Source organism: Nuphar pumila, chromosome 15, assembly GCF_984573655.1.
Source record: "Nuphar pumila chromosome 15, dmNupPumi1.hap1.1, whole genome shotgun sequence".
Taxonomy (NCBI): domain Eukaryota; kingdom Viridiplantae; phylum Streptophyta; class Magnoliopsida; order Nymphaeales; family Nymphaeaceae; genus Nuphar; species Nuphar pumila.
The window spans coordinates 25,728,706-25,738,317 of record NC_143263.1 but is presented as its reverse complement, the minus strand read 5'-3'; the positions used below and the strand labels follow the sequence as shown (position 1 = coordinate 25,738,317).

At 33.2% G+C, this 9,612-nt stretch overlaps 1 protein-coding gene across 1 annotated transcript in view; it reads right to left on the bottom strand.

Annotated features, from left to right (window-relative positions):
- Window positions 1–244: 244 nt before the first annotated feature.
- The window catches only part of LOC149814873 (Isochorismatase family protein), a 39,097-nt gene continuing 29,729 nt past the window's right edge, over window positions 245–9,612 (bottom strand). Inside the window, exons 3-5 of the mRNA XM_089989326.1 lie at window positions 1,346–1,580; window positions 684–800; window positions 245–448 (exon numbers count right to left, since the gene is read on the bottom strand). Of these exons, the coding sequence (XP_089845452.1) occupies window positions 375–448; window positions 684–800; window positions 1,346–1,580 (426 nt within the window). The 3' untranslated portion in view covers window positions 245–374. The remainder of the gene's footprint in view (window positions 449–683; window positions 801–1,345; window positions 1,581–9,612) is intronic.

Sequence of the window (9,612 nt, the reverse complement as noted above, 5' to 3'; positions counted from 1 at the left end):
AAAGGAAAGAAAGCCATTGTCACACGATGAAATACATGTTTAACTTGCATAAGTACTGTAGGAGATGTTGGAATTAGCAAAAGCCAAGATCAAAAAGCTATGTAGATTAGGGAAACTAGTCATCCTTTCCTTATGATTATCCAACCTACTTTTTGCCTTGCACAGCGTAAATGCTTACAGACTCTAAGCCCAAGTATCGAGTGTTTCTACTAGTCTGTAAAACAAAGTAGTAGTTGCATGCATATAAATTAGCAACCATGGGAACTGGAATTATTACTGGATAACTTCAACAATCCAACAACAGCAAGGTAAACAGATGACAAAATAAGTTCTTGTTCATCACCACACAACTCATAACTGAAAAGGGTAGTTGATCAAGCTTCTGCACCACACCACTCTAGCAAAGTCGGTGTTGCAACCCCAATGTTTTTCATATCAAAAATATTGGCTGATTCAAAAAAGGATCAACAATTAGACATCAGCCATGGCCAAAGGATTGACATATCAGCAGCAAATCATGAAATAAACAAGAATTAATTACTCAGCAATCTGTTTCCGTAATTTAATTTTGGAAGCTTTTAAAAAACAATCATGGTGTTATATATAGATCACAAGATATCAGCGAAAAATTATGAGCACAGAAAGATGTAATCTAGGAATAACTACAAAGGGATAGAGAATACCATTGTGAACTTCAGGAGTAGCAGCAGCAGCTGCATCCACAATAACTGTAACAGATTTGTAGTCGAGTGCAACTGCATCAAAGACAGTCTGTCTAATACAGTTCGGTGTTTGAACTCCTGACACGAGAAAACAAGAATTTGTTAGAACAAGTAGAATCGTAATAAAATCCCATGCACACTGTAACCCATAAAAAATCCCATAATATTGTAGCTTAACACTGTTTAGAATTGCTGTGGCACAGAACACCATAAATGTTTTTTTTTTATAACACGAAGAAACCACACCCGGCACGAAGACCTGGTCGTGCTGGCTCAGCCTGTCATACCTATGGTCGTTGTGCCGGCAGCATAAAACTCCAAGGCTAGGACCCCTGCCCCAGGAGCCTATGCTACACATTGGCTTGCATAGAGGGGAGACGCCCATGGGAATCAAACCTTGACCGACCGTCTAGCAGCCAAGGCCCCACCGTACTACGCCAACCCCCCCTTAGGGCGCACACCATAAATGCTTTGGTTCATTCAAATCAAATTCTTTCTTCTTCAATAGGTCAGCTAACTAATTTTACCCAACACAAATTAGTTTAAATTAGACGTGGAACTGTAGTGTATTTTGGAAATTGCATGAAAAGAGTACTAGAATATATCCATGACGTTTCACTTACCAACAACAACAAGATCAGTGATGCCAGCACTTTTAAGAAGTCCATCTAGATGTGTTGCAAAGAATGCACTGAAGCGTGTTTTCACCAATTTGTAGTCCCCTTCTTCAATGGTAAGGCCATCAACTAGTTCAGCACCCTTAGATCCCTTGCTAACAGGTTTTTCTTTTCCATCACCATATAAGTGCCTGCGGAACAGTTCAACATCTCTGCCAAATGGGTCATGTTCACGAACAACCTACACCATCAACATGGAACATGCACAAGGAAAAGAAATATAAGCATGACCTGAGTTGTCCTAGCCTGGAAGGCAAGAGAATGGACAACAAGCTAGAACAGCGGGAAACTATTGTGAAACGTGTTAATGTACATTGTTTATTGCATATATATATATATATATATATGTGTGTGTGTGTGTGTGTGTGTGTGTGTGTGTGTGTGTTTTGTATTTTTTGTATGTAATATAAAATACCCATCAGGGTACTTTAGTTTTTTCCTGTTTGTAATAGGGTCAGCCTAGTAGAGGCTGTTTTGTAAATCTGTTTTTACTTCTTTGCTTTTTATTTTTTACAGTTTTTATATTAGATAACTGTTGGGACAGTCCAACGACTAGCTGGAATAGCCCCTTTTGCCCTCTTTTGTGTCTATATCTATGTAACACGGACTCTTCTAACAGGGCACCGCACCCGCACCCATGCAGCTATGACACTTGGACACGGATTCCTTTATGTTAGGTGAAGTCAATCACAGTGAGGTCCATTTCTGTCCAAAAGTAGATTCAGTTAACCCTAACCAAGTTCAGTTTTATCTATATTATATATATAAATACATAAATGCACATACATACATACATATATCCATATACCTCCGCACCATGCTATTTTTTATTCATAAGGAATAGCAATTGTAGATCATTAATTTGATTCAGTGTTGTGAAAAGCATTGAGGCGTAGCGAGACACTCCACCAAAAACCGAGGCGAGGCGTAAGCCTCAAATTTTTTTTTTGAAAACTTAAAAAAATTATAAAAAAATATCTAAAAATACAAATAAATAAAGAAATGCTTTATTGATGAAATAACAACTAATAAGATATAAAAAATCTCAAATAAGTACTAAAAAATATGAGATAAAGTTGATAAACATATAAAAGTAACTAAAAAATGATTATATAACTGGAAAATATATGAGATTAACCAAAAAACGTTAAAATTTACTAAGAAACTGATTACATAACTGAAATAACTGGAAAATATATGAGATTAACATACAAAAGTTAAAATATATGAGATTAACCAAAAAAAGTTAAAATTTACTAAGAAACTGATTACATCAGTGTTGTGAGAGGCGTACGCCTCAGTACCTGAAGCGTACGCCTCAGAGGCGAGGCACACGCTCAACGTACTGAGGCATTGTAGTGAGGCGTTTCAGGCTTAAAACACTTTCACTCATGTGAAACGCAAGCTTCCTATTTTTCTTTCAGCTTTGAGAAGGCTTGTGAGAAGGTAGTTCCTCTTTTTTTTATGTTTCCTATATGTTATAAATACATATGGTATTCTAAACATACCACTATCAGCGTGAAAATAGAGACGTGAAACAATGACTGTTCATGGACCTGTTAAGCGTAGGTTAATTGTAAGCAGTGATGACGATGATGATGTTCCTCTGGTATTCAAGAGAGCCAACACACTATCCAAAACAAAACAATCAGATCCATCGATGAGTAAGCCGCCTCAGAAAAACCTGCCCCTGATATAAGGGCTCCTAAACCCCAAAACTCAAGTTTGCAAATGGATAAAGGTGCATCATCTACGAAGATAGTGATAAAGAAGACACTGCAGGCTCACAGGCTTCAACTCAAGTATCTGCTCGGTCAGATTCAAACCATTCATCAAATCAAACCTTAATAAGCAACAACAAGTCGACGGTTTTGAGTAGGTCTCCTAATATACCAAGCATGGATTCTGATGATTCAGATGATGACAAACCATTGAATTTCAGAAGACCAGTAGTACCAAAGGTGGTTGCTAAACATAAGCCCCATGATTTGAAGGATCTGGAAAAAGAAAAGATAAGTTCAAAGGCATCATCTGAAGATGATAAACTGTTGGCTTTGAGGGCAACAATGAAGTCTTTAAATCCTGTTGGTATTTCTACAAAAACGGAGTCAGACTCTGATGAGGACAAGAGGCCTTTAGCTTTCAAGTTTCAGCAAAATGGTTCTGGCAAAGGTTTAAACGGTCAATTTCCTTCAAAGATCAATTTTCTTATGATTTTGTACTAAAATAACTAAAAGCAAATTAGTAGTTCTTATTTAAAATTTTTATTATTTTATTAATATTATATATTTTATTATTTTGATCATGAAGCTTACGCTTCATAGCATGCTCAACGCCTCGCTTCGCCTCATCGCATTTAACAACCTTGGATTACATAACTGAAATAACTGGAAAATATATGAGATTAACCTACAAGAGTTAAAATATATGAGATTATTCTAAAAAATATGAGATTAACATATAAAAGTAACTACAAAACTGATTATATAACTGGAAAATATATAAGATTAACCAACAAAAGTTAAAATATATTAAGAAACTAATTACATAACTGAAAAATATATGAGACCAACCAACAAAAGTAAAAATATACTAAGAAACTGATTACATAACTGAAATACTGGAAAATATATGAGATTAACCAACAAAACTCTTATTGATTATGTCTCATAAGTCCTGTTGTAAAAAAAAAACTTTTTTTTCCGCCTTGATGCACAGAGGGCCGCGCCTTTTTGATAACACTGGAAGAAAGTTTGTCATTTTTTATTAATAAGAACAAAACATTTGCATCCAAATATCACATATAGAGAGGAACAAAATATCCTTAGTCTAGAATAGATAGGAGAGATTTTAAAAAGGTTTTCATATGGAGAAATTTTTTGGATGTTTGGTGGAAGGAAGTCTACTAATAAGATATACGACAGTTAATGAAGCTTTGGCCCAAAAATTTTTTTGAACATGTTTTGAAATTTTAAAAGGGTTTTAGTAGTTTCAAGTTTCAACTATGTGCCTATGTTTCCTTCGACCAAACCATTTTGTTGGAATGTATAAGAACAAGATCTTTGATGTAAATCTCATTTGATTCAAGATATTTTTTAAATCATTTGACAAAAATTATCTCCCTGAATCGGAGCGAAAGATCAAAATATCAGTTTTAAATTGATTTTTGACAAGGTTATCAATTTTTCATATTTCAAAAACTTTATATTTATGCCTAAGAAAATAAATTAGTGAATCTAAGAGTAATCATCAACAAATATCACATAGTAAGTATAACCAGCTTTTGAAGAAATAGGAACAGGACCCCATACCATAGTGACAAATATCGCGAGATTTATGAAAATCTCACGATAATATAGCGAGAAATTGCTTGAAAGTTTAAAACGGCAATTTCTCGCAAGAATTTCAAAATATTGCGTGATTTATGAAAAAATATAAATATCACAATTTAAACGTGATATTTATGTTTTAAAGGGCTATTTATCGCCAAAAAAATATGTATTTTTATTTTTAAATAATTTTTATTAATAATTTCTTATAAAAAATAATTTTTTTATTTTTTATTTATTTTTTTATTGCCGAGATTTTTTCGAAAAAAAATGTGAGATTTATGAATTTTTTTCAATTTCTCGCGAGTTTTTTGAAAAATGAAAAATTGCCGATAAAAACGTTTGTCACTATGCCCCATACATTCGAGTGCACTAATTCAAAAAGTTTTGATGAGAAAAAAGTCTTATTGGGAAAAGGAAGCACTTTCATTTTACCAAGAATACAATAAGTAAAATGAAATTTTTCATTACAAAGTTTTTTCAAATATGGTAAATAAGACAATTTGGATATACTAGGATGACCTAATCTTTGATGCCACAAAAAAATGTTCATATTTTGAACATTGTAACAAAATGTATTTTTTTAAAAGGACAAGTCGATCCACATAGTAGAGATATCCTTCGCTATGGTCTTCCTCAATCCGCTTCTCTAACTGAAGATCCTTCACCCAACATTGGTTTGATGAGAAGGATGCAATGAGATAGAAAGAACACACAAAAGCCTTTTTATGGGCAAGTACAACACACAAATGGAGAACATTATGGGTCAAGATACAATCACACACAATGTCACCTATGGGCAAGAGAGAAAACATAAAAGATTTATAGGATTTATTAGGAGAGAGCTTGAGAACAAGCATACAAATGAGAGCGGATTCATCCAAGGCCATTGGGAGCACTTCCCCCAACAGATTAACTAACAAAAGTTAAAATATATGAGATTATTCTAAAAAATATGAGATTAACATATAAAAGTAACTAAAAACTGATTACATAACTGGAAAATATATGAGATTAACCAAAAAAAGTTAAAATATACTAAGAAACTGATTACATAATTGAAATAACTGGAAAATATATGAGATTAACCTACAAAAGTTAAAATATATGAGATTATTCTAAAAAATATGAGATTAACATATAAAAGTAACTAAAAACTGATTACATAACTGGAAAATATATGAGATTAACCAAAAAAAGTTAAAATATACTAAAAAACTGATTACATAACTGAAATAACTGGAAAATATATAAGATTAACCTACAAAAGTTAAAATATATGAGATTATTCTAAAAAATGTGAGATTAACATATAAAAGTAACTAAAAACTGATTACATAACTGGAAAATATGAGATTAACCAACAAAAGTTAAAATATACTAAGAAATTGATTACATAACTGAAATAACTGAAAAATATATGAGATTAACCTATAAAAGTTAAAATATATGAGATTATTCTAAAAAATATGAGATTAACATATAAAATTAACTAAAAAACTGATTACATAACTGAAAAATATATGAGATTAACCAACAAAAGTTAAAATATATTAAGAAATTAATTACATGACTGAAATAACTGAAAAATATACGAGATTAACCAACAAAAGTTAAAATATAGTAATATACTAATAAACTTATTACATAACTAAAATAACTGGAAAATATATGAGATTAACCTACAAAAACTTTTTTGATTATGTCTCAAAAATCTTGTTGTAATATATATATATATATATATATATATATATATAAATATATATATATATATAAATATATATATATATTTTTTGCCTCAGGCTTGCGCCTTGAGACACAGAGGGCCGCGCCTCAAGGCACATTTTTGATAACACTGATTTGATTTATTGCATGAATTTATGCATGATGAATTGATGATAATTATTTTTATTTCATTAGTGTTAACTTAAAACCGTTTAAAATTATATATGCCTTCCCTGCACCCCCGCACCCAAGGTTTTTGTAAAGTGTCGCATCTCCACATCTGCACCTGCACCTATGTGACATAGGTCTATATAAAAGGGTGTTCCCCATTGTAAAAACTATGCTTTCCTAAGCATTTTTGTGAAGTAATACAAATTTTATTTTTACATTGTTTATCTCTTGTGATGTGTAGTTATTGTGTACTTTGTGAGATTGTATTTTGGCCCATAAGTGGCCCTTTTGTATTTGTGCTCTCTTGTAGCCCTTAGTGGCATTCTCTTGTATTTTTCTTGTTTCATTACAAGATGATAGACCATGCAATTTCAGTTCACATCATTCTATGCAGTGGCACTTGAATGATAACACAGCTGGGATCACTATGCATGGATTAGCTGCAGTTAACTATATCTAGGTCCACCCTCATCCTGGATGTAGACCAAGATCCTCAGTCCCAATGTTATGTCACTTGACATTTTCAGTGGACTCATTTTGAGGCTTCATGCCATAGAGAATCACAGATATTGCTGATGTTTTGAAAATATCAGAACAATATTGCAATGTGATGGAAAATGAGCATCAAAATATCAGGAATTTAAAAATATTTATGGTATTATCACAATAATAACTTGGAATATTTATCTATCATAGTTTTTCTATAATTCAAATATGCTTTTCTACCATCCCTTTCTTTCTACATTTCAAAAACTTCAACATTTTTGTACACTTCTGTGCCCCCAAAACAAAAGGCAAAATCCAATCTTTCCATCTTTTCTATTATTTTTACATTTTTTTAAAATGCCAAGATTTTCCCAAGATTTATAATATCCCCAGCAATTACCTTGCTAACATGTCAAAATGGTATTGGTAACCATGATGCCACACCACCAAAGCCAAAGAGATGCAAATGGTGCCTGTCTGTGCACGCACACCCACAAACACCCACCCCCACAAAAAACCCACACCCACACACATACTCACACACATTTCTGGAAACTGGCACTTAATTTTTCTGCTTATGATTATCTTTATGCCTGGTTGTTCAGGTATTCCACTTACACACATTTCTGGAAACTGACATCTAATTTTTCTGCTTATGATTATCTTTACGCCTGGTTGTTCAGGTATTCCACTTTCCTATGCTTATATCTCCAATATCTTTATTGTTTTCTGCAAGTAATAGATCTATAGATTTTCTATTAGCCTCACAAATTTTAGAGTTTGAAGAGACTTTGACAAATCGCAAGGCTCCGCCTAGCAATTCAGATACAAACAATGTTGTCCATATCGTATACGGTACGATACATATTGTTACTATAAGAAACATCGATATGATATGTACTCGTATTGCGATATGAGTGCGTATTGTATATATCATACGATACAGACTCGTATCATACCCTATCGTATGATAAAGAGTTAGTACACTTAAAAAAAGGCCGAATCATAAATTTTCAGTTTTGAGTTTTAAAAACCTCTTGAGGGTCGACTCCCTCATTTGTGTAGAAACCATTAGAAATGTATCCACACACCCTAGGACTCGTGAGAGCGATTTGGGGGATAATCTGTGCGCAAGGAAGAGGGCTTGCAATTTGCTAAAGTAAAAGTGCATTTTCACTATTTTTCCACTCAAGAAAGTGGGTTAAGGTAAAAAATCTTTATTATGAGTAAAATTACAAAGCTACCCTCCAAAAAAATTCTGCCTCAGGGGGCGCTGCCTCCGGGTAACTTACCTCGAAGTTGGATCCACGGAAATTAGAGATTTATATCAAGGTAAAAATCATGCTTCACACTCCTCCAACAAAGATGACATGATTCGACATGGCAATGGAGCACTAAGGCAATGAGTGAAAACCGATTGAAAATTGAGTGTAACTATTGCCATAATATTTTTGTTTATGTAATATGAAAGTATGAGTCTTGTGACATGTTCTTAATTACAAAATATTTAATATTTTGCATTGTTCTTGTGAGATAGTTGATGTATGATGAAGTCTTATGCAGTGCATAGAGACATAAATATTAAATGCTTCATATGTGATTTTATGATCATATTTTGTGCAATTCATCATTTCTTCTTGTGTTATGATTTTTTTAAATTTTTTGTTAGTGTTTTATGATTTTTAATGATTTTTTTTTGGAATTTTTTGAAATCTTATTTTTAAAAAATTATGATTTTTTACAATACGTATCTTATTTTGGGCCCGACCAATATGGGTAACGATATGAAAGGGTGTGAATGGTCACCCAGGGTATCATCTAACACACAAAAAGACTCGGAAAACATGATAGGCAGAAAAAGAAAAGAAACAACTCTTTTTATGTGGTTCAGCTCTTAGCCTACATCCACGATTCTCCTTCTCTCAAATCATATCACTATGAGAGGGAGGTTCCTTTATTAAAACAATTTACAGCAGGATCAAGGGAGATCTTATTTTGATCATCATACCACAATTTTAGCTGGTAAGTATTACAAGTAGGAGTTGTTTCTTTAAACAACTTCTTAATCTTAGCAACTTTATCTTTTTTATCTTCATCCTTTCCAATCATATGCTCTTGCCTAATGATTGATCCTATCCTTCTGGATTGCCTTGGATCATTTGGAATTTGCGATGGATTTGATTTATGCTGACCCTAAATTGGATCTGGGTCATATGGAACCTGTTGAGATGTGCCTTGAATTTCATGTTACAACCTTGACACATGTTACTTGAAAAAAACCATATTGAGAAAAATTTTAGAAGTCTGTGGTGGTAGCGAAGGGACCGGTCCGTTAGGCTCTGGAGCATAGCACACCACTAACTTCGTGGGGGTGCGGGGGCTTCGCCCCAATGGTATGGACCTGATCCGTTTGTAAAAAGGTCCTATAAATACTCTTTTAGGGTTTTCTTGTTGATGTAACTTCTTTTTGCGAGTTTAGGCATTTTGTGCGGCTTTAGGGTT